Genomic DNA, 27343 nt, shown 5'->3' with positions numbered 1-27343 from the left:
CAGCTACTGCCTGGCAAGCTGTCCCTCCTTGGGCCCCATGGGCCAGACATGCAATTGGTCCTTTCACCAGAGGCCATGAGACCAAAACACCCCTCTTCCCCTGGTATTCCAATGACTCCCCATTATTCTTTGAGCACCTTGGCCTGGTCAGATCCTTCTGAGTCAGTCCGCAGCCACATTTCACCAGAGCCCTGGGTGCCATGTTATCCCTGGTCCAACTTTGCTTGGTGTCAGGTTGGACTGAGGCATGTCTGAATGGGGGTGGAGGGGGAGAGGGAAGCAAGGCACAGTGACCCCTACTGGTAGCATTCCCTACTGGCTCAGTAACTGCAGGCAACTTGTTCAATTTCTTTGGTTGGCACACCTTCCCCAGGATCAGGGTACAGATGTTCCTGGTGCATGTGTGGATATTTAGTGATATCAATTTTGTCTTCTCTCTAAAGTGCAGACCCCAGATACCGGTAGCCCAAGGCCTTGGAACTTACTTTGTGTCTGAGCTCCTGGGAGGCGGACCTTTCCTAGCTTGTCACTGCATATGGCCTCTCCAGGGCAAAGGAAAGCAGCCCCCTGCTGGCCGAGCCCTAAGACTCCTCAGGCCAGCGCTGAGCCTCTAGAGTGTAGGTCTCTCAGAGTATTGAGCCTCTCTCAGTTCTGCTGACTGTGAGGGCTGCGAGGGTGTGTGTGTGGAGGGGTAGGGGGGCAGGGGCACCCTGTGGGCCTGCCTGTCCCAGAAGGCAGATAAGTAGGTGTGGGTGGCTTTTTACAGTCAGGTGCAGGGAGGAACAGAGTCTATCTTATCAACCCAGAAGGGCCAGGGAGAGGCCACTGGCCTTGACTCCTCCTGTCTCTGGGCCCCGAGAACAAGAAGGCAGGGAAGTGCACCCGCCTTGTCTGATACTGTGGGCTCTGGGAGCTGGTAACTGGGCAAAGTGATGCTGTTCCTGGGTGGTTTCCACCAGGCATTTCTGTCTGGTTGCTTGCCTGGACAGCTGGTCACTGACTCCCTCCTCCTGCTACCTTTGTCCTTTGTGTTTCCAAAGCCAGTCTAGCCTATCCCAGACTCCCTGAGCACTGAACTGGGTCCACAGGAAGAGGAAAGACAGAAGGGGGCTCCCAGGCCCGAGTCCCTGTACTCAGGCATGCTAGGCTGTGCCACAAGTTTTATTAAACACTTTAGGGTTGGGCCAACCTGAGGTTCAGAGGGAGGTGACTGTCCCAACTTCTGTTGTGGAACAGAGCTGGTCATCTGGGGACAAGGTCCACACCCTTTGCCCTATACTGCTCTGAGCCACATCGTGGCTCACACCTTGGCTGTTTCTGACACCCAGCCTCGCTCCATAGGCCCCAGTGAACCCACTACTTAGTGATCCATCACTCAGAAGACAAGCCCCACATGAAAAGAAAGCCCAACAAACTCTAAAAAATGCAAGGAGTTTATCTATAAATAAGCAGTCAGTAGCTGGCAGGCTGGCGCACTGGCAACCCTGTTGTGCTGAAAAGGCTAGGCTGCCCCTGGGAGGGCTTCGCCGAGTATCTGTGTTAGAACGCAGGACAAGGGGCCTTCTTCATACATCTAAGATAGACACAGCCAGGCCGAGGCTATGCGGCTCCCCAGGCCTGAGTGACTGGGCCCATTCTCTCTGGCCATCTCTCTCTGCAGTGACACAGCCTGGGATCTAACCATGTGCTTCTTCTGCCCCTGGAAGAAAGGGCCAACTCATAGTTCCACCTGCAGGCTGTAACTAAGACATCTCACTGGGTCCTTAGGTTTGTTCAACTTGCCCAGGTGACTTCACTCTGGGCGATATATGGAATAGAAAGGCCCTATGTGCCCCACAGTGAGCTCTCAGGAGAGGCTGGGCCTCTGTCAAAAGAAATGCTGATGGTCCCCAGCTAGGCTCCACACACCCCATGTCCCTACAGGTCCTCTGACGGAATCAGCATGCGTTTCTCTATGTTGCGACTCTTCTTACCCCCTCCGGAGCCGCTGGCTGGGCCAGGGTGGGTGCTGGATGATGGGTGCCCACCCTGGCCAGGCCCAGGAGCTTCGTGTGTGGACTGCTGTGTATACTGCTGGTATGCTGGTGAGAAGTTATGGATGGCATCCTGGACGATATCCTGTGGGCTGATGGTCTCCTTTAAGCCACTGGATATACTCTGCATAGGTGCTGGTGGGGCTGGAAGGTAGAACATGTGGGCCTGAATCACAGGTCCTCTGGTCCACAGCTCCCCACTTCATTAACCCAGTCCCTCAGCCCTGTCTCACCTTGGGCTATCTGGGTCTGAGGATCCAGCATATCCAGGCCTTGCTTTTGGCTAGTAGGTGACCTTAGATACTCAATACTTTGACACTCAAGACCCAGCTCAACCCCTGCATCCATCCATCTATCTATCTGTCTGTCTGTCTTTCTTTCTTTCGTTTTTGTTGTTGTTTTGTTTTGTTTTGTTTTTTCTTTTTTTGAGACAGGGTTTCTCTGTGTAACAGCCCTAGTTTTCCTGGAACTAGCTCTTGTAGCCCAGGCTGTCCTCTAACTCACAGAGATCCACCTGCCTCTGCCTCCTGAGTGCTGGGGTTAAAGGTGTTAGCTCCTGCATCTTAGCCTTGGTCGTGGGCTATCCAGGGGAAGCCCTTCACCTTGAGTGGGCAGGAGCCATGCAGCCACCAGCCATGTGGTCAGTACGGCACACTCACTAGGCCAGCCAACCCAGCCACTTTTGACACCCTTCACAAGCACCAAGTATTAAGAGAGTAGCTTCCGGGGCTGGAGAGATAGCTCAGAGGTTAAGAGCACTGACTGCTCTTCTGGAGGTCCTGAGTTCAATTCCCAGCAACCACATGGTGGCTCACAGCCATCTGTAATGAGATCTGGTGCCCTCTTCTGGCCAGCAAGCATACAGACAAAACACTGTATACATAATAAATAAATAAAGTCTTAAAAAAAAATGAGAGAGTAGCTTCCTCTGTCCGCATCTTTCAGAGCTCATAATCTCCCCTTGCCTGCCTGGCTAAGACCCCTACAGGGATGGGCATCATGGCTGAGCCATTGCAGGTGCCCCTCGTTGGTGGGGCCCAGCTTACCTGGCGAGTTCTTCTTCTCTGAGTACACCAGGCTGGGAAAGGCGTAGCGCAGCGCAAGCGAGGCAAACAGCATCTCAATGCAGATAAGGAAATTCTGGTAGCCAGCGGCGAGGGTACCAGCCCCCACCCTGGTGCCGTCCACGGCCTGGACCTCAGGAATGACCCCACACCTCTCCAAGATGGCCAGCAGCATTCCTAGAGACAGAGACAACCATTCAGGCCCCATCCTTGGACGGAAGCTGAACCCTGCCAAGGTTCTTACTGAAGCCAAGGGTATGCGGGGGTCGGGGGGAGACTAGCCTTATCCCAGGGCTTCTTTGATACTGACCACATTGGTGGAGGGGCTGTGGTTGAGAAGGGCTGGGTACCTCAAAGTCAACCTGTTTCTCTCCCAAACATATCCAACTTGGGCCTGGGGATCCCTGGTTTTATGCTGGTAGCTGTGAGGACTGAGGGAGATCTCATGGCCTGTTGGGGGCTTGGTGGGGACCAGGGTTCTGGAAGCCAAGGCTTCCTATTGTTGACAGATCTCACGGTCGACAGGCTCCCCTCCAGACTCTGCCAGCTCTGAGCTGAGCAGCAGAGTTATTGACTTTTCGTAAGGTTACAGATGCCGAGGCACACAAGGTTGGCACAGAGGTCAGATCTGAACCCAGGTCCCAGGGATGCCAGCCCTGGCCCCACACCCTTGCCCAGGCTCACGCACCCTGCCAGAAGGAGAGGAAGATGATGGCTTTGATGGTGAGGAACTTGAGCACCGGCTCAAAGGGCCTCAGGAGGTCTCTGGTAGCGAAGTAGAACAGGAACAGAGCGTAGAGAGCCAGGCTAACTGAGGCATTGTACACGAGGGTCACATACAGGTAGCCGCTGTGGATGCTGGGTCAGAGGAGGTGCTGGTTAGAATAGTCCCTGTCCCTCATGACATTCTTTTAGCCTGTCCCCTGGCTGGGCACCACAACCCCAGGACAGCTCCATCTAGATCCTCCCTCCAGGGCCTCAGACAATACCAAAGTGAGTAGTGGCTGGGGCCCGGGGTTACCCCTCAGGAACAGGGCATGGTTCAGGCCCCTCCCCTAGAGCTGTGGCCTGTCCTCTTGGGCACTCCCACAACCTTAGCAATGTCTTTGTTTGTTTTGAGACAGGATCTCATGTAACCCAGGCTGGCCTCAGACTCCTCAGATAGCCAAGGATGACCTCCAGTTTTTAATCCTCCTCCATTAACCTCCCAAGTGCTGCATGGCAAGTGTGTACCACCACACCTAGTTTATATGAAGTTGGGGATAGAACCCAGACGCTCATGCATGCTCGGTACACACTTTACCAACTGAGCTACAGCCCACAGAGAGGGGGAAGAAGGCCGCTTCAGGAAGGGACCTGCGGGGAGCCCTGCCCCTCACAGCCCCAGTGAGACACCTGCTCATAGTTCCCCTTACTTGAAGTCCCCATCGTGGTATTTGTCGAAAGCCTGGAGGATGATGGTGGTCAAAGCCATGACAGGTTTCACGATGCAGAACTGTAGTGTGGCCTGGGATGGGTGGGGGAAGGGAGTGAGGTTGGGATGGGGTGGGGCGAGGGCATGGGGCCGGGTGGGGTGGGCAGGCCCCCTCACCTGTTTGCAGAAACGTAAGAAAGTGATGGAATAGGACATGCCACGGAGGCAGCAGGTCCCATAGAAGCAGCTGGACCTGCAGATGAGGAAGATGTCATTAAGGTCACTAGGAAGACAACTGTGGGGGGGGGGGGGGTTCTACAGCGTGGCCTGGCTCGGGCCCCAGCCAGGGCGGGGCCTGTGGGTAGACTCACCGGATAGGTTTGCCACGGATCTCAGCCATGATGGCGCTCTCTCCCCCCAGATATTGGAAGCACAAGGCCAGGAAACTGTAGATAACAAATGCTGCAGGGGGACAGGGGATGACAGTGAGGGTCAGTCACAGAGCCCCTCCGCATGCAGGCGCCACCAGATCCACTCAGCATACCCCAGGAGAGGGAGCGAGCTTACTCAGACTGTGAGTCCCAGGCATCGAGGTTGCCGATTGCGCAACCCCGGAAGCAGGTCCCAGCTGAGACAGGGCACCTTGGGGATGATGGCAGGGGAAGTGTGTGCAGGTAGGTGTGCGTGTGTGAAGCTGAGGGTCCCCGCTGAGCTCCCGCAGGCCCAGCCTGGAGTATCACCTTCGTAGCAGTCTCGCACAGAGTCGAAGTAGACGTAGTATGGATGGCCCCCGAGGAGGAGGAGGCTGAGCCATGAGTCGAAGGCGTAGATGGGCACAATGAACAGGAGGCGGATGACGAAGCGCTGCTCTTGTGGGACGGTGTAGGAACGCAGGTGCGAGTAGATCTGTGGCAGAAGAGTTTCCGTGGTGCCTCTGTCCCTGCTCCTGGCCCTGTCGTCCACCACATGGGTGCCAGCCCGAATACAAGAGGAACCGGAGCCAGGCAGAGCTCCAGGCTGCCCTCCCTCTCCTACACTGCCTAATGCTCCATAGAGCACAGGATTAGTACGGGGAGTGGAAGCCATCAGACAGAGGTTGTAGCATATATATTAGAGGAAGAGTCAAATCTGCTTATGACAGGAGCATCGTGGGTGGGTGTGGTGCAAGACCAGTTTAGCATCCCTGGCTCCAACTAGAAAGTAGGACTGGGGAGGTGGCTCAGTTAGCAAAATGCTTGCTTTGCAAGCATAAGGACCTGAGTTCAAGCCAGCACTCATGGACAAAAAAACTAGATACAGTGATGCATGCCTGTAATCCCAGTGCTGGGGAGGCAGAGACAGCTGGCTCTCTAGAACTCACTGGTCAGCCAGTACAGCCAAATCAGGGAACTCCAGGTATCAGTGAGAGACTGTCCCTTAAAAGCAAGATGGATGGTACCTGAGGAATAATACCAGAGGTAGCAGGGCAGAGGCCTGGCTAAGGTAGAGTCCTTACCTAACAAGAGCAAGGCTCTGGATTCAATCCCTAGGACATGCTCCCTCAAAATTGAATACATGCTTAATATATACAAATATATATTAATTTTTTTTTCTTTTCAGTATAGCCTGACTCACTATGTAGCCCTGGCTGATCAGAAGGCTAGCCTTGAACGAATTGAGATCTGCCTGCCTCTGCTTCCCAAATGCTGGGATTAAAGGTGTTAGCCACAGCTAGACTTTATTATTGAATGTAACCCAAAGTCTTGCACAGACTAAGTGAGTGGTTTCCCACGGAACCATATCTTCATATCTTCAGCTCTTTGAAACAGTATCAGTGGGCACAGAGTGTGGCTTAGTGGGAAAGCACTTGTCTAGCATGGGTGAAGTCCCAGGTTCAATCCCCAGTACCACCAAGAAAAAGAGCATTTGCAATTAACAAATAAAAACACTATGCATCTATAGCATCTGCACTGAGGATATGATGTGTGGGTGTCTATGGAGGCCAGAAGAGGGTGTCAGATCCCCTGCAGCGGGAGTTACAGACAGTTGAGTCTGCGGGCGCTTGGTCCTCTGCGAGAGCCTCAAGTACTCTTACCTGCTGAGCCATCTCCCAGCCCGTCCTTAGGGGATCTGCAGGCACACGCTCTACCACTGAGCCACACTGCTAGTGCTTGTTCCACTCTTGAGAGGAGGGACAGAAGTGTACCTTCCAGGGTCATTCCTCAGACACCACGCTCATACTGTGGGATGAGATCTCGCACTGAACCTGGAGCTCATTGATTTGACTCAACTCACAGCGGGCTGGTTAGTTTCAGGGATCTGATTGGTCACCCCTCCTTGAGGTTATAGATGTGTCCTGCTCTGCCTGGCATATCTTTTGTGGATCCCAGAGATGGAGCTCTGGTCCCCAAGCTTGTCTCCTGTTTTGACAGACACATAAAAGGCTGAGACCAGCCAACCTCATGTCTTACTTGCTTCTGTGACATGGTGTAAAATCTTAAAAAAAAAAAAAAATCACTGTTGTTGCTTTTGAGAGAGAGTCACACTATGTAGCCCAGGCTGGCCTTGAATGCATGATCCTTCTGCCTCAGCCTCCCCCAGTGGTGAAGTGATAAGTCTGTCTGTCACACTAAGCCTAAAATTCATTCCTTAGGCATTTTCAAACCTGTAACGTATTTTGATGCCCTGTGGGGTCATCTTGAAGAACATTCCAGAAGTCAGGACGCTCATTTACTCATCCAACAAGATTTTCCTAGGTCCTGCTAAGCGTCAGAACTCAGTAAGGAGACCTAAATGTCCCCTGTGGCACAGGCAGGCTCTCAACTTGGGGACTGTGGAAGGCCTCTTGCTCTTTGACCCCTTCTAGGAATCTGTCCCTTTACAGAAATAAAGAGGGGAAAAAAAAACTGTGTGCAAAGAGGTTCATCACAGTGAACCCCAGTAACGACTGCTGGGGCTGTGCTCACCATGGGAGGCCAGGCTCACCCCATAGAGCCTATGTGTGGAGGAACACTATATAGTCAGTAAGAACGAGGTTCCAGTGCACAGCTCTATGGGAAATCCTCTGACAAGACGAGGTACCTGAGGTCAGACTAGGAAACCGAGCAGGTTCAAGCGTCATCTCTGCCTAACGAAAAAGGAAGGAAAGGACTGGGGATGTGTTTCAGTCGGTAGAGTGCCTGCCGAGCACAAAGGAAGCCCTGGGCTTCATCCTCAGCTCCACATCAACCGGGAGGTGTGTGATGCACACCTGTAATTTCAGAACTTGGGAAATGGAAGCAGGAAGATCAGGAGTTCAAGGTTATCCTCTGCTACATAGGGAGTTTGAGGCCGGCCATCCTGGCCTACAAGATGCTGTCACAAACAAACAAAACAAAACAAAACAAAACAAAACAAACAAACAACAACAAAAAAAAGCAATCCAGGAAGGTGATTATGCTGTTCGTCTTAAAGTTTTCTGAATTGTCTGTATTTTTTTCTACCAGAAACAGAACAGGAACCTGCCCCACCCCCACCCCCGGTTCCAGGTACAGAACCCAGGACCTTGTGTGCCCTCAGCCAGCTCTCTACTTCTGAGCCATTCTTTTTCCTTTGTTTTATCTGGGGGTAGGGGGGTCTCACTAGCTGTTCAGGCTGGTCTTGAACACAGTGTGGACTCCATGGAGGCCTTCACTTGTGATCCTCTCGTGTCAGCCTGTGCCCCTAAGCCCCTCTGTACAGAGTCTCTAAGGAAGTAGGCTGGGAGTTGGGTGCCTCCTCCTGGTTCCAGGCCACTGTGAGGAAGACTCTTCTTAGGGAGGTGCCCTGCGGGGCACGGAGGTCATGCTGTGTGTGTGCATGGGCCCCAGTGGGGTGCGAAGGCTGCTGGCGTCAGAGACCAGCTCCTTATCAATCCCTTCCTCCCTCCCCATCCGCTGAGTGAGGGAGGGCAGAACGTGACCAGCCAGCGGGAGACCTTTCCCAGGCTAGCACCGCCTGGCTGGTGACCTTGACAACTTGCTGCCCTCTCTTGCCTCAGTTTCTCCATTTGTAAATGGAGGTGTTGATCCCCTCTCTTTGCCAGCCCCTACCCCTCCCAGAGGTCATCTTGCTGATCCTAACACGTGGTTGACACCTGCCTGGCCTGCCCTCAGGGCCAGCTCTGTATCCTGGTTACTGAGGCACACCTGGCCAGGTACCAGTCAGCAGGTGGCTGTCACAGGCAGAGGTGTTTGCTTAGTTCCTGCACACAGCTTACCTACTGACTCAGACCCTCCCCTGGTGCCAAATGGGTGTTCCAAAGGGCCTGAGGCTTTCAGCTCCCAACACCAAACTCCAAGTCCTCAGCTCTCTGACTCCAGCTCCCCAACTGCTCCCATATTCCGGCTGCCCATCTTCTCTCCCAGCTCCCCACTTTGCCTGCCCAGCCCCCAGCCCCAGCTTCTTACTTCAATACTCTCCTAGTTCCAACCCCTACCACTCGGTTCACTGCCCTCAGTACCCTTCATTGCCCGTTTCCCATTCTTCTCAGTCCCCACTCTCCTAGCTCCTTCCCCCATCTTCCTGGCCCTCCTCCCCAAAGTCCCGATGTCTGGCTTGAGATTCTCTATATAGAGCAAAGCCCAAGCCCTGGCCATTCCTGGAGGGAAAGGGCCCTTTCTCTCTCTTCCAACTGTGTGAGCCTGGGGAAGCCCCCAGTCATCTCGGAGTCTTAGTGTTCTTGTCTGTGACCCTGGGACCAATCACTGACCTTGGTGAGCAGAGTGAGAGGCCTCAGATATGACTGGGGGTGCCCACCCAGCAAAGTACCCTCTGTCTGGCAGAGACCTCCCACCTTAGGTTTGGCCCCCTGCATGTAAGCCCTGGACAAGGGCCATAGACGGACATCATGCCTGGAGTGTCCAGTACTGGAGGCTGTCACTGGAGGTTCCATGATCCCAGTATCTGTCCATGGGGGTCCATCTGAGCCGTGCCAGGTCCCATAGAGACTGTGAGCCCAGTAGGGTTTTGGGGTGCTTACCTGGTGGCAGGTTAGGAGCAGAGCAGTCCATACAAACACGCCTGACACGCCTCGGGCCAATGCACTGGTGAGGAAGAGCTGGGGGGGCCCCTGTGAGCCGTTGTCCACGCGCTCCATCTGCGGCCCCGGCTGCCACCGTGGGCATTGCCGGAGGGGGGCTGGGTGGAAGCCAGGTCGCTGACACCAGGGGAGCTCCGGCTGTTTTCAAAAAGCCTGATGCATTCCTCATCTGCAGAAGCCAGCAGAGGAGTGAGCAGCCAGGGCAGCCCCCTCCCCTCCGTGAGAGTGTGAGGGGCAGGAGGTGGGGCAGGAGATGGGCAAGGCCATGTGGGTGTCGCCCAGGGGCCAGCTCTGCCCACAGCCGTTTCTGCCTGCCTGGCTACCATCCCTAGCACCCCGCCCATATCCACAGAAGCTTCCTTGGGGGCCCACCGTGGCCACCTGTCCCCTTTGTGGGAGTCTGCCCTTTCCCATCTACTCTCCTGACTCTGGGTAGCGTGGGATCCCACTTGAAGGACAAGGGACCTGGCCGCTTTGCTGCCTGGGGCTCAGATCCTGGGTGGATGTTCTGGGAGGAAGCCCCCTCAGGTTCCTTTGTGCTCTGGGCTCACTGACAGCTACTTCCTGGGAGTCAAAGACTGTTTCTAACCAGGTGGCGATGGCACGCACCTGTAATCCTAGTATTGAGGCAGGCTGGCTGCAACTATAAAGCCAGCCTGAGTAACTACCTAGTTACTCAGTTTCAAAATAGAAAAAAAAATCTCCAAACTCAAATTCAAAGCAAACAACAAACCCGAAACTTGTCTGGGAAGTGGGGATCCACCTGCCTGGGACATTTGGGAGGGATAGCCAGTAATCATACCTTCAGGCAGGAGAAGGTGCTCCACCCCCACCTCCGGTGCCAGTCCGCCCCCACCCGACTCTTGCTTGCCTTTGACTCTGGCCACTCTTTAGGGTCTCCACAAGCTCCAGCAGCAAGCAGTAGCGCCTGTGCCAGCTGGGAGCCAATAGCCTTGGGCCTCTTTCCTACCCTCAGTTGTCTGTCACGGGGGCGGGAGCCTACCTCGGTGAGCAGGAAGCTCTTTGGCCCAGGCCTGAGAGGCCTTGCCTCGTGGGAAGCCTGGCTGGTCATTCACGCGGCCACATGGCCCCCACTGGAGGCCAAGCTTCGGTTTGGGGTAAAGCCGTGGAAGGTAACGCTAGGCCAGGGAAGGTACACAGGGCCTCACCTGGCCAATGACCCACCTGGGCTTCGGGCTGAGGGAGGGGCAAAGGGAGGAGGAGCTAAGGCTTGTCCCCGCCCCTGTTGACACTCTATCCCTCTGGGGCTGTTTGCTCAGCAGCAGCTGGCTTCCAGGAACGGCCTGGCTGGCAGGTACCTTCACCTGCTGGCACCAGGTTGTCAGGCAGTTGAGCAGGCAGGGACAGGAGAGAAGAGCGTGCGTGAGCTGGGCCAGCTGGAGGAAGAAGGCCATGGGGATTCAGGGACATAGAACTTCTTTTTTGAGTGGTGAGAAAGGTCTAGAACTAGACAAAGTGGAGGCTGCCTATTGTGGGCATCCCTACTACTCCCAGAATTGTGCGCTTAAAACTGGGCTGTGCTGAGGATGCGGCTTAGTTAGTGGAGGGCTGGCCTAGCATGCATGAAGCTCAAGGTTCCACCCCCTGTGTCTCCTAAACCAGGCACGATGGTACCTGACTGTTTCCCCAGCACTTCTGAGGTAAAGGCAGAAGGATTAGAAATTCAAGGTCATTCTTGCTACAAACTGCTTTAGGCTAAACTGGACTTTGAAATCCTGTCCCACTGAATCCATCACTATACATATTCGTGAATGAATATACAAATGAGTGAAAAAATAAAAATGGGTAAATTTAATCAAACCTCATGGCACAGGCCTGTCATCCCAGCTACTTCAGAATCTGAGGCAGCACTGGTAATCCAAGACCAGCTAAGGATACAGAGTGAATTCAAGCTGCTTGGGCAGCTTAGGGAGACCCTATCTAAAAATAAAATGTAAAAAGTGTGCTACATTAGTTCATCTTTAGACTGTCTTCCTAGAATCCACCAGTGAGGGACTGGGGGTATGACTCAGTGGTAGAGCCCCTGCCTAGAGTCCCCCAGTGAGGGTCTGGGGCGTGGTTCAGTGGTAGAGCACCTGCCTAGAATCCCCCAGTGAGGGGCTGGGGCGTGGCTCAGTGGTAGAGCCCCTGCCTAGAATCACCCAGTGAGGGGCTGGGGTGTGGCTCAGTGGTAGAACACCTGCCTAGAATCCCTACCATGTGACATGCCTGTGGAAAGAGGCTCACCTGCTCTGGCTCCTGGAGTAGGTGGGGGCTCTGGCCATATCTCAGGCCTGTTCTGGATTCATATGGGCTTTACCACTGTGGGTGTGTTATGATGTCATCCATCCGGTCCTTTGTGCCACCTTACCCTACTGATGACTTAGACATGGCTTCAGGCTACTTTCCTTTTGGACTTGAGACACAGACACTGGAGGCTTAGCACGTGTCTGGGATACTCCAGAAGTACACAGCTGTACAAAGCTGAGATCTGCCAACCCCACGATCCCTTACAATCCATGTCTTCTCACCCGGTACTTCCCCTGATAGCACATGCCATGGGAGTCATTCCCTGACTGCTTAGGCCACCTCTGTCCCTGACATACAGGCCCTGGATCATGGCTTCTGCACCCTCACCTCCCAGATACTGATGTCCCGGCCTTCTGTCACGCCTAGCAATGTTTCCACATCCCATTGCTAAAAACTTTCATCTGAGATCTGTTTGGGTGCTTATCTGTCCTCCTTGTTAGGAGTTTTGGGAACCTGACGCTGTACATCCTTGATTTGGCTAGGACTGGGGACCTTCTTTGCTGCCTGGCTCTGGAACAAGGGAAGGGTTTGCCAAATGATTCGCCTGGAGAGGGAGTCCATAGTCTAGATAGAGGACCACATTCCGGGAGCTGAAGAAGGAGGGGGCGCTGCTGTGCTGAGCTCAGATACAACTGGAGAAGTGAGGAGTCACAGGGGAAGGCAGCAAGAGAGAGGCTAGCTAGCTTCTTGTTCCTGCTTCTTCACACACTGCTGAGTGAGGCCTCACTAGAGGCCGGTATCAGAGGCCACACTCACAGAGGGCTGGACCCTGGCCACACCCATATGAGGATAGTCCCCACTAGCCTACTGTTCACTGTGACCAGGACACTAGACTCCTGGCCAATCCAGCAGACTGTACTGAGAGAACTGGGGGTGAGGGCTTAGGAGAGCCGCTCTGCCTGTTCCTCGCTTCCACCCCTGTCCCATGGCCTCCACCTCTGATGCAGGCTGAGGTTTCCACACTCGGCTTCAGGCTGGTCTTTGGTAAGTCTCTAGCTGGCCATCTGGTCTCTCTAGAGTCGGGGTCAGGGTTTATTTGCCCCGGGGTAAGTAACCTGCTCGTAGAACTCGCTGGCTCAGCTGACACGTCCAGGGCCGGCCCTGCAGGGTGGGCAGTATAATTTTGGCATCCAGTCGCCCCAGGCTGATCTCCACACCCTCTGGATCCCCTGCTAGTGTTCACTGGGTCTCGGGCAGCCCTTGTCAGTGAGGTTTGTTTCTGTCAGCGCTCTGGCCCTGAGCCAGCTAGCACCCACACCTGAGGCGTGGCAGGGCGGAGATGAAGCCAAGAGTTCCCTATGGGTCAAGGTGCTCAGGTAGGTTGAGAGGCCCTGGGTATCTCTCTTTGCCGGTTCCAGGAAGTCTGGGTGATGAGTCCAGATTGCTGGCCTTCCGTGTTGGGGATCCCCACAGCCACCCCATCTCTCTGCCTGTGCCTCCTCCAGCTGAGACTTCCAGCATACCTGCCTTGGAGTCTAGAATGCGTATGTAGAGCCTTCTGGTGGCCGAGATGTGGCCCCTCACTTGGATAGATGCAGCCTTGAGAAAGGTGGGGCCAGACAAGTCAACATGACCAAGCCTTGCCTCAGTTTCCCCAGGCTATTTATCTTTCTGTTTATGGTTTCACAGAGGATCTGGACACTCAGCTGGGGACTCGGGTTGCTAATCTCAGGTGGCTACAGGTTCTCTTACCAGGCCAGTGAGGACCTGGGACTCAGTGCCAGCTCAGCTGCCTTGGTGTCAGCTGAAGCACAGGTAGATCCCTGACTTTCATCCATGGGGATGACTAGGGTCTGCTTGTGCCCAAAGTCCCTAGATCCCATGGTGGGCCATCCCCGTGATGTCTGCCAACTGTGCCCCCTCCCTGCTCCTGTACCCACCTCCCTCTCTAGACCCGACTCTTTAGTCTTCAGAGAATCTGTCAGATGCCAGACTTGGGTGTGGACCTGGGGGCCCTTCCACTTGGAGATGGGCAAAGCCTTGCCCCGGTCCTGAGACCCTTCGTAGTTAAGTAGGGAGTCTGGACACAGGTGGAGAAGATTGGTTAGGGGATGTGATTCTCTGATTCTTGGCAGCAAGTGTGTCCCCACCTTGCTGGTGTCGTGGGGCTGCTGCTTGGACACCATTCTATTCCTGGGCCAGCCCCACACGCATGCACACTCACTCACACCCACACAGCTCACCTCCATGGTGGCTCTGGGCAGCTGGCAGGGCCCACTGGGCTGGTGCGTTGCTTTGGTTTCTCAGGACACACTTTGCAGTTTCCGAACCTGAGGAGGTCCCTCCTCAGTGTGGTCTCCAGCTCTCTGTTGTCCTTCTTCTCAGCAACCAGGGAAGCCCAGGCCCCTTGAATACCCTTGCTGCTTCCCGAGCATGGCTTCTCGGAGGCCCTGAAACTCCTCCCAGTCCTGCCTGGCCTGCCTTGCCTGCCCAACAGCCTTGTAGGAACACACCCTTCACCAGGCCACACCCTCTGTCATCCTGGATTCTGGGACCAACCTTTCTTTCCCTGTCCTGGTCAATAGAGTCCACAGATTGAGTCCTTAGAGCTGCGATGGATAGACAGGCTTGTGACCATGAACCCAGTGGGAGCTGGTCTCCACATCCAACATGGGTTCTCAGGTAGGGTCATGATGCCAGTGACATGTATGGACCGAAGGGCAAGGATGACTTCCAGCTTCTCCATCTATCCACACAGCTCCCTCTCCTTTCATCTCTGAAGCACCTGAAGGCAGACATCACCTCTAACCTCTGATCAAGGTCACTGACATCTGTCCCAGGATGCTGGCATCAGGAGACACAGGCTAAGTAAGTGCCTGCCATGGTTGTCCAAGGGCTTTGAAAGTGGGTGGGTCAGGGCGCTCCCAGAATCTTGGGGATTGGGACCAGCAAGGTGGCTCAGGAAACAAAAGGGTGCTTGCCACCAAGCCTGATGACCTGAGTTTGATCCTTAGGGCCTGCATGGTAGAAGGAAAAACTTTACTTCCTCACTATCCCCCACATGTATGCAATGGGACATGCATGCCCACACAAACAAATTAAAAAAAAAAAAACTCGTTTGTCCTATATCTTTGGTAAGGCTTTGGGGAGTTGCAGTTGGGCCCTAGTTGTGAGGGATGCCCAATGCTTCTCATGGATGGTAGGTACCACCGAATCTTTTTATTGAGGCTCTCTCCCCATCTCCCTGCTTCTTCCTATCACCCTTGACTTCATTTGTGTTCAGCCCTCCATCATGATGTTGGCAGTCTGTCACGCCCCACGCTATTGTGTCTCTGTGGTGGGGCTGGGTTCAGGGCTCCATGAAGCCTTAGGTACCGTGTCCACTCTGCAGTGGGCTCTGAGGCCCGGGACGTAGTTCTTAAGCTGTGTTACTTGGGCTTGTATCTAGAGATTTCTGCCACTTGAGCAGGGCTCTGGGGTCTTCCAGCTTGTGATCCTTGTAGAATCTATTTATTCCCACTTTCAGCCGAGCCTAGCATTCTTGACCCTACAGACAAGCCCCGATGTGTGATGGCAAACTGTAAGTCATAGCGGTAATGCCCCTGCAGTCACCCTGTGCATCATGTAGGCTCCTGACCTCCCTCACCGTAGGCCCCTGCTCCAGTTGCTCACTTAGGGCTTGTCTTTTTCTCTTTTGGTATGTGGCACGCAAGCACTTTGGGCAACTGCTTCATCTGCCTGGCTTTTCCATGGGTTCTGGAGATCTTAACTCCAGCCCTCAAGCTTGGTAAGCCTTTCATCCCAGCTCTGGGCCTCTTGATTTCCCAGTCCTCAACCTCTAGCCAGGACAGTTCACTGGCTTGCCCGTGTGCTGCTTACTTGGTTAAAGGGAGCAAGGTAGGGCTTGGTCAAGCTCCTGGAAAGGCTCCTGCAGGGTCCCCTGAGGATATATACCTTCCTAGGCCTCCCTTGACCTCTTTAGTGCCGCCACTGACTGAGCGAGAGCACATTGTCCTAGCCACTGGGGAGGCTGCTTGCTCTCAGGAGAAAACTGCTAACCGACCTCATGGTGGCGAAGGCATGGCCCTTAGGGGGCAGCCTGGCCCGTGGCGGGTGACAGGCAGAGCAATCCATGTTTATGTGGGCTAGGAGTTGATTACCGATCTACCCCAGGTGTGTGCCACGTGCAGCCCCTGCGTCCACAGAAATACTTTCCACCCAGAAATTGCTGGTGCTGTGGATCTCTTCGGGGTGACGTGGGTCCCTCCTGGGTTACGGTAGCAGCAGAGCACAGAGGACACTCTGGCCAGGTCCCTTCTCCAGTAGAGCCTTGGCTGACTTACACAGCAGATTTGGGCCAGGGGCACTGGCTTAGATGATTAAGGCATTTGTTATGGGCCTGTGTTTTATGGCTACCAGACAGCTCCAGACAGCTTCAAGCAGCTGTAAATACTGCCCAGCTTGGAGAGGGAGCCGGTTCAATTACAGGTCAGTTTCAGTACCCCTTCCCAAGCAGGCAGCCTCTAGCCCTGCAGACAAAGTGAATGAAGCTACCTTTACGCTCCCAGCTATCACTTATGTGGAATACACTCCGCCACTTGCGTTTTTGGGTTGGTGGAGGGCCCAAGGAGATGACTGGAAAGGAAACGGCTTGACCCAGGACCAGAAGACTGGAAGCAAAACCAGCATCCCTGAGCCTTATTGGTGGATGGAGCTGACATTGATGAATGAGCTGTTAAAGGACCTGGTGGCTGGGTGCTCCATCTGGCTCGAATCCCAGCTCTTTTACCCAGGAGCAGCTGCTGCATAGCATCTCTGGGGCACAGGTGTTGGGAAAAGGTTGGCGAAGGGTAATGGGTCACCCAATGGGCCATGTGAGTTGTCTGCCTAGGGACCAAATCAGAAAACCAAAGCCATAAGCCAGAACTTGGACCTGGCCTTGAGCTCCACCCAGGGTGCTCTCTATCTGCTAAGGCAAGGAAGCTGGGGCTTGCTGATTATTATCCATCTGAATAATCACAGGGCGATACCAAACAGAGACCTTTGGCCAGTGCTACCACCCTGCCGGGCTCACCTGAGCATGCCCTGCCCTGGCTGGCTCTACCAGCTGTTTGTGTTCCACACCAGTCCTTCTCCTTCGTGGCCTGTGAGATTTCTGACGGCCCATACTCTCCAGAGGCTGGTGGCAACTGGGAGGATGGGGAAGAGGTTACAGAGGGGATGCCTGGTTGGCAAGTGCCAGACCCCACCGTCAGTCTACCCAGGGGACATAAAGGAGAGGGGAAACCAGGGTCTGGGGAAGGATGGACAAAGGGCAAAGTTGTGTGGGAGAGCTGCCTGCCAGGGATGGGGGTGCAAGCACGGGGCTCTCAGAGGCTTTGGGACATCCCTGTTATAGGCGGTAACACCTTCCAGAAGTTGGGCACAACTCCCCACTCCCACCCCAGCTGAGCTGGTTTCAGCCTACAGCTCTCCCCAGCTATCCCTAGACCTGCCCAAGCATCCAGACTTGAGGCTAGCTAGTCCTAACTCATTCTAAGTGAAAGTGGCCACCGAAGCTCACCACCCATCCCCGGACCTGGCAGGCACTCCTGAACCTTTGGCTCAGAGGCCAAGTCAGCAATCCCGTCCTTGTTTCCTGAGCACACACGTGACATCCTGGGTCCCCGAAAAGGCACTGGCTTGCATTCCATCCTGGATTTCTACCTGGCTTCTCTGTGGCCTCTTTTCCTCTGGTGACCGTCAGAATGTCATAGCAGATTCCCTATTGGAATCCCCACTCAGCTGTGATCAGAGACCCCACCTCCTGCCCATCTCCTCCCATGGCAGGAGACCCAGGGGTCCCAGGATGCCAATCTTCAGAGGAATGGGCACCAACAGGCCAACTCTGGGCATCAGTGCCAACCTAATGTCCAGGCCTAATATTGGGCTCTCAATCCTTGCAGTGAGCCTTGGAAGTATTTCTAATGGCATATTCCAACTTGATTCAGACTTCCTCCTCTCTGAGCTCAGGATGGCTCACCTGCGCCCCCTACTTCCCCCATGGATTTCCCATCCAGCCCATCTTTAGGGACTCCACCTGCACGGCCACCCTTGCTCTGCTTGTCACATGTCCAGTCTCTGCACACGCTTGTCCCTCACTATATTATGTAATTTGAGGCTCTGGCCCATGCCCCCACATGCCTGGGATCTACCTCACACGCCCACGACAGCAACCATACACTGTGCTTTTGCCAAACAGGAGGTTTTCCTTACAGTGTCCTGAAGTGAACCTTGACACGTGGCCATAATGTCTCAGAATTATTGACAAGGCTATCCAAGTATTTTAGATTTATTTTTGATAAAAAAAAAAGTCTCCCCACAGGTGCTGCTGCACAGTGAGGGCTGCCAGTCCCTAAAATGGGTGATTTCCACTCAGCAGATGCCTCTGTTGCATCTCAGAACGGTTCCGGTGCACCAGACAGAACACGGTAGCCACACAGGGCGAGTCCCCTGAGATCTGAATGTTGTTCCCAGCTTCAAGGGCTAAAGCCAGGGAATGAGCCTCCGCCTGACTGTCCTGGTGCTGGGAAGATGGGTCTCAGAGACCCTGCAGAGCGTCCACTGGATCCGACTGTCACGTACTGCTGACTTCAGGTCACCACACCTGGCACATCCGGATCACCTCCTTCAAGGCCTTCAGCCCCTCCATGCTCTTGTCCTTCACAGCCATGGCCAGGAGGACGGCTCTGTTTCCTGCTTCTTGAGACACAAATGCTACCAGGTTCTTCGCAAAGACATGGATGAGTGGCTGGGGAGGGGAGAAGACAGGAAACCTCATTTTTATTGTTATTCTTCTTAAAGACAGGTTGTCAATTTCTGTAGCCCAGGCTAGCCTGGAAGTCAAATAGCCCAGGTTACTGAATTCAGGGCGATCTTCCTGCCTTAGTTTCCTGGGATTCCAGGCATGTGCTAACATAGTGAGTTTTGTTTGTTTGTTTTTTTAAAGAGTATGTGCATGTTCGTAGGTATGAGGAGGCCTGGAGACAACCCTAGGTATGAGCTATAGAGCACCATCATCTACTATGAGACAGGGTCTCTCATTGACCTGGAATTCTCCAGACTGCATGGCCAGCAAACCCCAGGATCCTTCTGTCTCTGCCATTCCAGCACTGGGAATATCTTTTATTTATTTATTTTTTTGTAAATATTGAGACAGGGTTCAACCTCTTTATGGTTGGAACTTGCTATATAGATGAGGCTGGCCTCGGCCTCCCCAATGCTAGAGTTAAAAGCGCTCATCACCAAGCCGAGTCTCACACTCAAACTCAGGTCATGCTTGCAAGGACTTTAGGAACTGAGCTATTTCCTCGGTCTCCATTTTATTTATTTATTTGTTTGTTTTGTTTATGAAGCAAGAGCTCACTATGTAGCCCTGACTGATCTAGAACTTGCTATGTAGACCAGGGCCTACTATCATCTCCTAAGTGTCAAGATTAAAGATGTGTACTGATATACATGGCTATTTAGTCTCAGTCTCTCTCTCTCTCTATGTTTTGTTATGTTTAATTTTTCTATGTTAAAATTAAAAATCTTCCTTTTTATTTTTTTAAAAAATGATTTAACTTTATTTTATATACATTGTTGTGAAGATGTCAGATCCCCTGGAACTGGAGTTACAGACAGTTGTGAGCTGCCATGTGGGTGCTGGGAATTGAACCCAGGTCCTCTGAAGAACAGCCAGTGCTCCTAAACACTGAGTCACCTCTCCAGCCCCATCTTCCTTTTTATTAAGACAGAAATGGGGAGATGATGCGGGATTCCCCTCTGTATGCTATGAATGTTTTATTACCATCGGTTATTAAAGAAACTATTTCGGCCAATGGCTTAAGAGAGAAAAGCCAGGCGGGAAATCTGAACAGACACAGAAAGTAGGCGGAGTCAAGGAGATGCCATGTAGCTGCAGAAGGAGTAACATGCCTGCACTGGTAAGCCACAGCCTAGTGGCGATACATAGATTAACAGAAATGGGTTATTTTAAGATGTAGGAGTTAGTTAATAAGAAACCTGAGCTAATAGGCCAAACAGTGTTTTAAAATACAGTTTCTGTGCGATTATTTTGGGTTTGGGTGGCCAGGAAACGAACGAGCAGCCTTTGTCTACGTGTGTGTGTGTGTGTGTGTGTGTGTGTGTGTGTCTTTTATGTGTGAGAGAATGAGAGTACAACTTGTGGCAGCTAACTCTCTCCATTCACTGTGGGTTCAGGGGACTGAACACAGGCTTGCAAGCCAAGTGCTTTACCCCCAGGCTCTCTCATAGCTCCCTGCCTTTTGAACAAAGGGTCTCATATAGCCCATGCTGGCCTTATGGAGCTGGGAATGAAACTGAACTCCTGGCCCAGTGGTGGTGGCACACACATTTAATCCCAGGATCTGGGAGGCAGAGGCAGGTGGATCTCTACAAGTTTGAGTCCAGCCTGGTCTACAGAGGGAGTTCCAGGACAGCCAGGGCTATGCAGAGAACCCTGTCTCAGAAAACAAAACAAAACAAACAAACAAAACAAACCCTGTTTTGAGACAGGGTTTCTCTGTGTAGCCCTGGCTGTCCTGGAACTCCCCCTGTAGACCAGGACAACTCAGAATTCACCTGCCTCTACCTCCCAAGTGCTGAGTGCTGGAATATAAGGCATTTGCCACCACTGCCCTGCTGTATGTATGTGTGTGTGTGTGTATATGTATGTGTGTGTGTGTGTGTATGGACATTTTGCCTGCCTGTATGAGTGTGGACCATGTGTGTGCAGTGTCTACAGAGGAGGGTGCTGGATCCTCTAGGACTGAAGTTATGGATGGCTATGAGCCACCATGTGGGTGTTGGGAATTGAACCCAGGTTCTCTGGAAGAACAGTCAGTGTTCTTATCGGCTGAGCCATCTCTCCAGCCCTCGTTTTTGTTTCTTCTTAAGGGGGGGGGGGGAAGGGTCTATCCCTAGCTGGCCTTGAACTCACCACACAGCTCAGTCTGATCACAAACTCGTAGCAACCGTTCTGCTCCAGTCTCCCAAGGGAGGAGTACAGGCACGCACAACCACACGACTCAAACACTATTTTTCTGATGCTCTCCTTAAGTACCCATCAGGGACCCAGACCAGCTTCCCACACCTTCCCTAAATCACCTCCAGGGACACCAAAGCCACAGTGATTCAGAGCGCAGAGTGGACCGCACACGGCAGACATAGCCAACTGCTGACGAGGCATCGTTAAGATTTTCTCTCGGTGCCTCTGGGTACCATCTCTGTGGTTACCCCTAACCCAGACAGACACGCCTGCAGAGGGGATTGCTGTCAAGACTCAAGAAGCAGACATACACATAAAGCCTTCATTAGCATAAAGCCACACAATGGGGTCAAATTGAGGAGATGGCTGTGTCACAAAATCAATACCTCCACTGAGTGTTGGGTAAAATGCTGACACGCCAGGAAAGCATCATTAGGGGCAGCCAGGGCACCCTCAGATCTGAAAGGTCCTGGAGAACGCCGATTGTGTCCTTGGGTGCGTACAGAGGGGCGTCTATCAGACACCCCATATCCTTCTGGACAAATGATTCCCAGAAAAAGATTGTTCTCCCAACCCCTTTACCTCGTCCTTCCCGAGGAGGACTTTTGTGGTTAGTACTGGCTTGGTGATGTCATTGGCCACGTTGCTGGGCTCCAAGGAGACTAGCGTACCCATCTTCCCAAACTGGGTCACCACAACCAGGATGTGGCTGCTGAAGGCCGTGCAGATCACCTGGGTGGGCACACCGCATACCACTTCTGTCTTCTGTTTAGATACTACCAATGGTTTGTCTTCCATGGTTGTGTTCTTCAGTGGGAGCTTCAGTCATAAAAGAAAGAAATAGGGGAGGGAGCAGTCAGTCAGGTACTACCTGGAGCTCCAAAGCAGAAATGCCAAGCAAGCCATTTCAAGTTGCAAGTACATGCCTGTAATCCCTGCACAAGGGAGACCGAGGCAGGAGGACCCCGAGTTCGAGGTCAGCCTGGGTTACATGGGAGAGACACTATCTTAATACCCTGCCCCGACTCAAAACCGAGTGTGCGCATGCTCAGATAGGCTTCTATTAGTGTCTGTCCAGCCACACTGCCTGCGATTACAACCCAGTGCTCTCCCCGCTGTCACCTACTTGTAGATACCAGGGAGAAAGGAAACTACCGAGCTCACCGGGAACCCCGACCCCGCAGGGCTGGGGACGGTTGGGGCACTACCGACTGCAGCCGGGCCCGAAACCGGCAGCAACCAGCGACCACCGTATCAACCACACGAAAAACAAAAGTCCGGGAACAGCGGAGCCAGCTCACACTTAACAAACGCGCGAGCAGAGAACTTCCGGTTCCGGTCTTTGGTCCGGTCCGTGGTTCGCCTCAATCCCAGAGCCTTAGGTTCCGCGTTGCTACGGAGCCCGCCAGACTTCGTGATTAAAGAACTCTGCGCAGTTTATGGGTCTAGAAGCTTCAACACCCTGTGGGCGGCGCTTGAACCCAGTGTAGAGGGCTTCGTGTCCCTGCTGTGGACCCAGCTGTGGGGTGGGATGGCAATAATAGTTACTATTTCTTTTCTTTTTTTCGTTTTTGGGAACAGATTTTCTCTGTGTAGCCTCGACCTCAAGAGATTCCCTTACTTCTGTCTCCCAAGTGCTGGGATTAAAGGCGTGTGCCACCACCGCCCGGTTTATATTTATTTTCATTTGGTGTGTACCTGACTTTGACTCTCTCTCTCTCTCTCTCTGTGTGTGTGTGTGTGTGTGTGTGTGTGTGTGTGTGTGTGTTTGAGACAGAGTATCTCTATGTAGCCCTGTTGTTGTGGAACTCACTATGTAGACCAGGCTGGCTTTGAATTTACAGGGATCTGCCTGCCTCTGCCTTCGGAGTTCTGGGATTATTTTCTTCTTTTTTTGAGACAGGGTCTTAAGTAGCCTAGGTTAGGGCTGGAGAGATGGCTTCCAAAGGTCCTAAATTCAATTCCCAGCAACCACATGGTGGCTCACAACCATCTATAATGAGATCTGGTGCCCTCTTCTGGCCTGCAGGCTTACACGCAGACAGAATATTATATACATAATAAATAAATATTAAATATATATATATTTTTTAAAAAAAGTAGCCTAGGTTAGCCAAGGGTGACCGTGAACTCTTGATCCTCCTGCTTCCACCTTTCAAGTGTTGGGATGACAGGCATGCCCTACCATACATGGTTTAAGTGGTGTGGGGATAAAATCCATGAGTTTGACTGGGTGTTGGTGGCACATGCACTTCAATCCCAGCACTTGGGAGGCAGAGGCAGGCAGATCTCTGTGAGTTTGAGGATAGCCTGGTCTACAGAGCGAGTTCCAGGACAACCACGGTTACAAAGAGTAAACCCTGCTTTGAAAAACCAGAAACCAAACCAAAACAAAAAACTCCAGGAGTTTGTGCAAACTCACCAACTGAGCTAAACCCTAGCCCCCATTTAATCTCTTTCCTCTTTCCCTCTGTTTTTCATTTCTTCCTTCCTTTCTTTTGGGTATTGAGAAACAAGTCTACTCATTTAAATTAGGTATTGCTCACCTGACAGAATTCTTTAAAAAATTAAACAGTATTTATTTGTTTATTTTTTATTTGTGTGAATATTTTTGCCTGCCCGAATGTATGTGTACCATGTGCATGTAGTACCCTCAGAGGCCAGAAGAGGGAGTTGGATTCCCTGGAACTGGAGTTACAGACAGTTGTGGGCTGCCATGTAGATGCTGGGAACCAAACATGGTTCTTTGCAAGAGCAGCAAATGCTCTTAACATTGAGCCATTAAATTAAAAACGATAGATTTCAAATTGAGCGTTTTTCCCTTATTCCTTCTACCTGCCCTTTCCTCCTCTTCCTTCCTGTTAATTCTCTTTGTTTTTCCAAACAAATTCATTTCTTTCACTTAACACACACACACACACACACACACACACACACACACACACACACGTTTCCTGTGACTATGTAAAATCTAGGAACCGCAAGTGAGAGAATACATACAATATCTGTCTTTCTGAGACTGGCTTAATTTGCTTAACATGATTATCTTCGGTTTCGACTACTTTTAAGAATGACATAACCTCATTTGTGTGTGTGGGTTCCTGTGTGTGGTGGGGGTGCCGGTATGTGTGGAGGTCAGAGGTCAATTTAGTTACTGTTCCTCAGGAGCTGTATTCTCCCCTTCTTTCTGTTCTCTCTCTCTCTCTCTCTCTCTCTCTCTCTCTCTCTCTCTCTCTCTCTCCCCCCCCCCCCCCTTAAGACAGGTTCTCACTATGTAGCCTTGACTGGCCTGGAACTAATTATGCGCACGAAGCTGGTCTCAAACTCAGAGATCCACTCACCTCCGCTGGGGTTAAAGGTGTGCTACCACACCCAGCTATACCTTGTTTCTTGAGTTAGGTAGGATCGCTGGTTCAGAGCTCACTAGTTAGGCTAGGGGGCTGCCAGAAAGCTCAGGGATGTACCTGTCTCCACTTCCCCAGTGCTGGGCTCACAGGCTGGGACAGATCTCCAGGCTTTTAGACATGGCCTCTGGGGATGGAACTTTGGTTTTTGTGTTTGCAAGATGAGAACTTCACTGACAGCCACCTCGCTGGCCTCACCTCATTCTTGATGATGGAGGCTCCACTGTGTATATAATTCATCTTTTCCTTACCCATTCCTTTGTTGCTATAGACCTAGATAATTTCATCTTTTGCAGCTCCCTTAGAAACGCCGTGAGCCCCTTTGAAAACAGAATGCCTGAATGTGTGGTCTGACCCCACGCTGACCTTCCCTGATGTTCAGCTTGATGCTTGACCTGCTTTCCTGATGCTGGATGAGAATACTTGAGCCTGGGCTGCTGACCCTCACCAGGTCCCAGCTAACTTGTGGAACCCCTGGTCCTCACTGAGGCTCAGGGAAAGGCAGGAGAAAGCCCCTGTACTGCAGGGTGAGTTTTGCATCTTAGCCAGAAAGCTCCCCTGCTACCCTGATGGAGATTTCACTGACTGGAAAAGTCTTGGGAAGACACTGGGGGAAAACCGCAACCTTGAGACCCTTTCCCAGAGGCTGATAGCACTGAAAACCCCACCTCGGAAGCCTTTCTGTGCACTCTGCTGACTGCCCCAAAAAAGCCCCGTTTCTGCTTACACACTCAAGTCCTTAGACAGCTCAGGCATTCTTCTCAATAAATTCCCTCCCTCCTTGAGTTAATGACTCTTTATCCAAGCTCCGTCGAGCCGTATGAAGCTTGCTTCCAAAATGATTTCTTGGTGGTGTAAAAGAAAAGGCATGCATACAAAGCATGATGGGAATAGACACAGATCGAGAGGAAACTCGTTTCTGAGCATTCTCGCGGTTGGCACGTGAAGGGGGACGATTAGGGTTTCATGGCACTAATATTCAAGAGGCAAGGAGCGTATAGATTTCTCAGCAAAGTCTTTTTGTCGGTTCTAAATTTAAACACGCATCCGCCCACACACCGCAAAAGCAAATTGCTGGCGTGTTGCTTTGCCTAGAGAAATCTTCAAAAGCTTTTGATCCACCTTGTTATGCGTTCTCTCTCGGAGACAGAGGTCCAGGAACTCTGCCTCCCCAGCACATGGAAGCCCTGGAAACTTACCGATCACCTTTGCAAAAGGAATATTGGAGAGCAAGGTGCATGGCATTCTAGTCACATTGTTGAACAGCTAGGCGAGGGGTTGACTTAGGGCTGGTTTGGGTCTTGATCTGTTGATAAAGAACAAGCCTGAAGGAAAACAGGGGAAAGGTTGTGTCCGGTGGATGTGCTGCTGTTTCAGGCGGGAGACCTTCCCATGGCTTAAATGGATGCCTGGACGGGATTCATACAACCAATCAGGGCTCAGTGGGAAAGACACTTTCAGTGCAAGCGTGAAGACCTGAGTTCAAATACTCGGAACCCATGGAAAAGCCCGCTGAGGTTATATGTGCTTGTGATCCCAGTGCGTTTAGGGAGAGATGGGAGGTGCAGACAGGGACGTTCCTGGAAGCTCAAGGGCCAGCTAGTGCGGTGAACGCAGCAGCCTCAAACAAGGTGGAAAGTGAAGACCAAAGCCCGAGGTTGTCCTCTGACCTCCACATGTGCCATAGCAAGAGAGCCTCCCAGTCACACATCATCACGCACGCGTCAGACTCAGAGATAACTTAACAAAAGGAGGAATCTCATTTCCTGTTTGGTTGTTCTTCAGTGTGTTTTGGAGGGGCTACTGTACTGGAAAGAAAGACTCCCTCCTCCCTTTTTATTTTCGAGACAGGGTCTCACAATGTAGCCCTGTCTGTCCTGGAACTCACTAAGTAGACCAGGCTGGCCTCAAACTCAGAGATCCACCTGCCTTTGCTTCCCTAGTGCTGGAATTAAAGGCGTGTGCCACTAGGCGGGGCTGGAAAGGAAAACTCTTAAGTGGACACATTTGAAATAGCCCCGTTGTTGGGACTGGAGAGATGGTTTAGTGGTTAGGAGCGCTTGCTGCTCTTGTTCTCCTGAGTGTGGGTCCCAGCACCTACCTAGGGTGGCACACAACCACCTGTACCTCCAGTTCCTGGGAATCTGATGCCCACCGATGGCGTTCACACACACACACACACACACACACACACACACACACACACACACACTAGTAATTAATAATAATAAAATGACAACTGTAATTTGAGTTTGTACTATCTCTTTTGTGCTCAGTAGGGGTCCTAAAGCCTTCAGGAGGTGGAGCCCAGCTGGAGGAAGTGGGTCACAGAGGGTGGGCCTTGAGGCTTTCTAGACAGACCCCGCTTCCCCTTCATGCTCTGCTTCCTGACTATTGGATATATAGAGACTGGCCAGCATCCTGTTTCTGCCACACCTGCCTGCGGCCATGCCGTCTCCCCACCGTGGCCTCTCTTCCTCTGGAGCTGTGACCCAGAATTCCCCTTTCTTCCTTAAGTTGCTTCTGTCTGTGTCTTTTATGAGAGCAACAGAAAGACAAAACAGGACAGCTATGGGATCAGTAGTGCCAGCGTGGGAGCAAGGGCGTTGTTGAGGCCAAGGGCGGTAGGTGCATACCTGTGCCCAGGCCTTGGGAGGCTGAGGCAGGAGGATGGTGAATTTGAGGCTAGCCTGGGCTATATAATGAGACTCTGACTGAAAAGAAAATTGACTTGAGATCCTGGGGATGAGGTCAGGTCTGATCCCCGGCACTGCATGAATGGAGTGTTAGCGGTACATACCTGGCATGCTGGTACTGGGGGTCAAGATAGGAGGATCAGGAGTTGAAAGACAGTGTGGGCCACAAAGTGAGCTCAAGGCTAGCCTGGGATACATGAGATTATGTACAAAAAAAAATAAGATTGAGGTGGCCGGAGAGATGGCTCAACCATTAAGAGAATTCCCTGCTCTTCTGGAGGAACCGACTTTGAATTGCAGCCCCTACAAGGCCACTAACAGCCACAGCCATCCACCTGTATTTCCAGGCCCAGGAGGCTCAGTGTCCTCTTCTGGTGTCGTCCTTCCCTAGGCAGGCTTGTGAATGCTGCACA

The 27343-nt window shown here is 52.4% G+C and overlaps 2 protein-coding genes and 1 non-coding gene across 10 annotated transcripts; 1 reads left to right on the top strand and 2 right to left on the bottom strand.

Moving 5' to 3' along the window:
- Positions 1-1143: 1143 nt before the first annotated feature.
- Positions 1144-14271, bottom strand: Tmem184a (transmembrane protein 184A). Of its 7 annotated transcripts, XM_087903343.1 has the most exons (10): positions 10553-11325; positions 9490-9687; positions 5252-5417; positions 4883-4973; positions 4689-4764; positions 4513-4604; positions 3786-3955; positions 3080-3274; positions 1974-2177; positions 1144-1699 (listed from the first exon to the last, which is right to left on the bottom strand). In XM_087903343.1, the coding sequence occupies exons 1-10, from the start codon at positions 10619-10621 to the stop codon at positions 1677-1679; spliced, it is 1284 nt and encodes a 427-aa protein (XP_087759469.1). In that variant the 5' UTR covers positions 10622-11325; the 3' UTR covers positions 1144-1676. The 7 variants fall into 7 exon arrangements, with proteins under 7 accessions (XP_087759469.1, XP_087759470.1, XP_085539465.2 ...); XM_087903344.1 differs by lacking the exon at positions 10553-11325 and adding an exon at positions 14043-14271 and having other exon boundaries at positions 1144-2177; XM_085683339.2 differs by lacking the exon at positions 10553-11325 and adding an exon at positions 14043-14270 and having other exon boundaries at positions 1144-2177; positions 9490-9718.
- On the top strand, positions 12611-19293 carry LOC125402258 (uncharacterized). The gene is made up of 3 exons (XR_014999783.2): positions 12611-12843; positions 14558-14667; positions 18164-19293. It is a non-coding gene; the product is annotated as an uncharacterized LOC125402258 (transcript).
- Psmg3 (proteasome assembly chaperone 3) lies at positions 18113-22164 on the bottom strand. 2 transcript variants are annotated; one of them, XM_048436915.3, is made up of 3 exons: positions 21986-22164; positions 21413-21649; positions 18113-18589 (listed from the first exon to the last, which is right to left on the bottom strand). In XM_048436915.3, the coding sequence occupies exons 2-3, from the start codon at positions 21626-21628 to the stop codon at positions 18437-18439; spliced, it is 369 nt and encodes a 122-aa protein (XP_048292872.3). In that variant the 5' UTR covers positions 21629-21649; positions 21986-22164; the 3' UTR covers positions 18113-18436. The 2 variants fall into 2 exon arrangements, with proteins under 2 accessions (XP_048292872.3, XP_048292871.3); XM_048436914.3 differs by having other exon boundaries at positions 21995-22162.
- Between the last annotated feature and the right edge of the window lie 5179 nt (positions 22165-27343).

This window comes from Myodes glareolus, chromosome 2 (assembly GCF_982192425.1).
Source record: "Myodes glareolus chromosome 2, mMyoGla1.1, whole genome shotgun sequence".
Taxonomy (NCBI): Eukaryota; Metazoa; Chordata; class Mammalia; order Rodentia; family Cricetidae; genus Myodes; species Myodes glareolus.
This window is presented reverse-complemented; position numbering and strand designations above follow the sequence as displayed.

Bases quoted from the DNA above. Each gene is read 5' to 3' on its own strand.
- Tmem184a (XM_085683341.2), bottom strand. From the start codon at position 10,621: ATGACCAGCCAGGCTTCCCACGAGGCAAGGCCTCTCAGGCCTGGGCCA. The intron at 4,765-4,882 runs GTGAGTCTACCC...CCTCATCTGCAG, and splicing joins ATCCGTGGCAAACCTATCCG to GTCCAGCTGCTTCTATGGGA. The intron at 3,956-4,512 runs GTAAGGGGAACT...CCTCTGACCCAG, and splicing joins TACCACGATGGGGACTTCAA to CATCCACAGCGGCTACCTGT.
- Psmg3 (XM_048436915.3), bottom strand. From the start codon at position 21,628: ATGGAAGACAAACCATTGGTAGTATCTAAACAGAAGACAGAAGTGGTA. The intron at 18,590-21,412 runs GTAAAGGGGTTG...TCCCCTCCCCAG, and splicing joins TCCTCCTCGGGAAGGACGAG to CCACTCATCCATGTCTTTGC.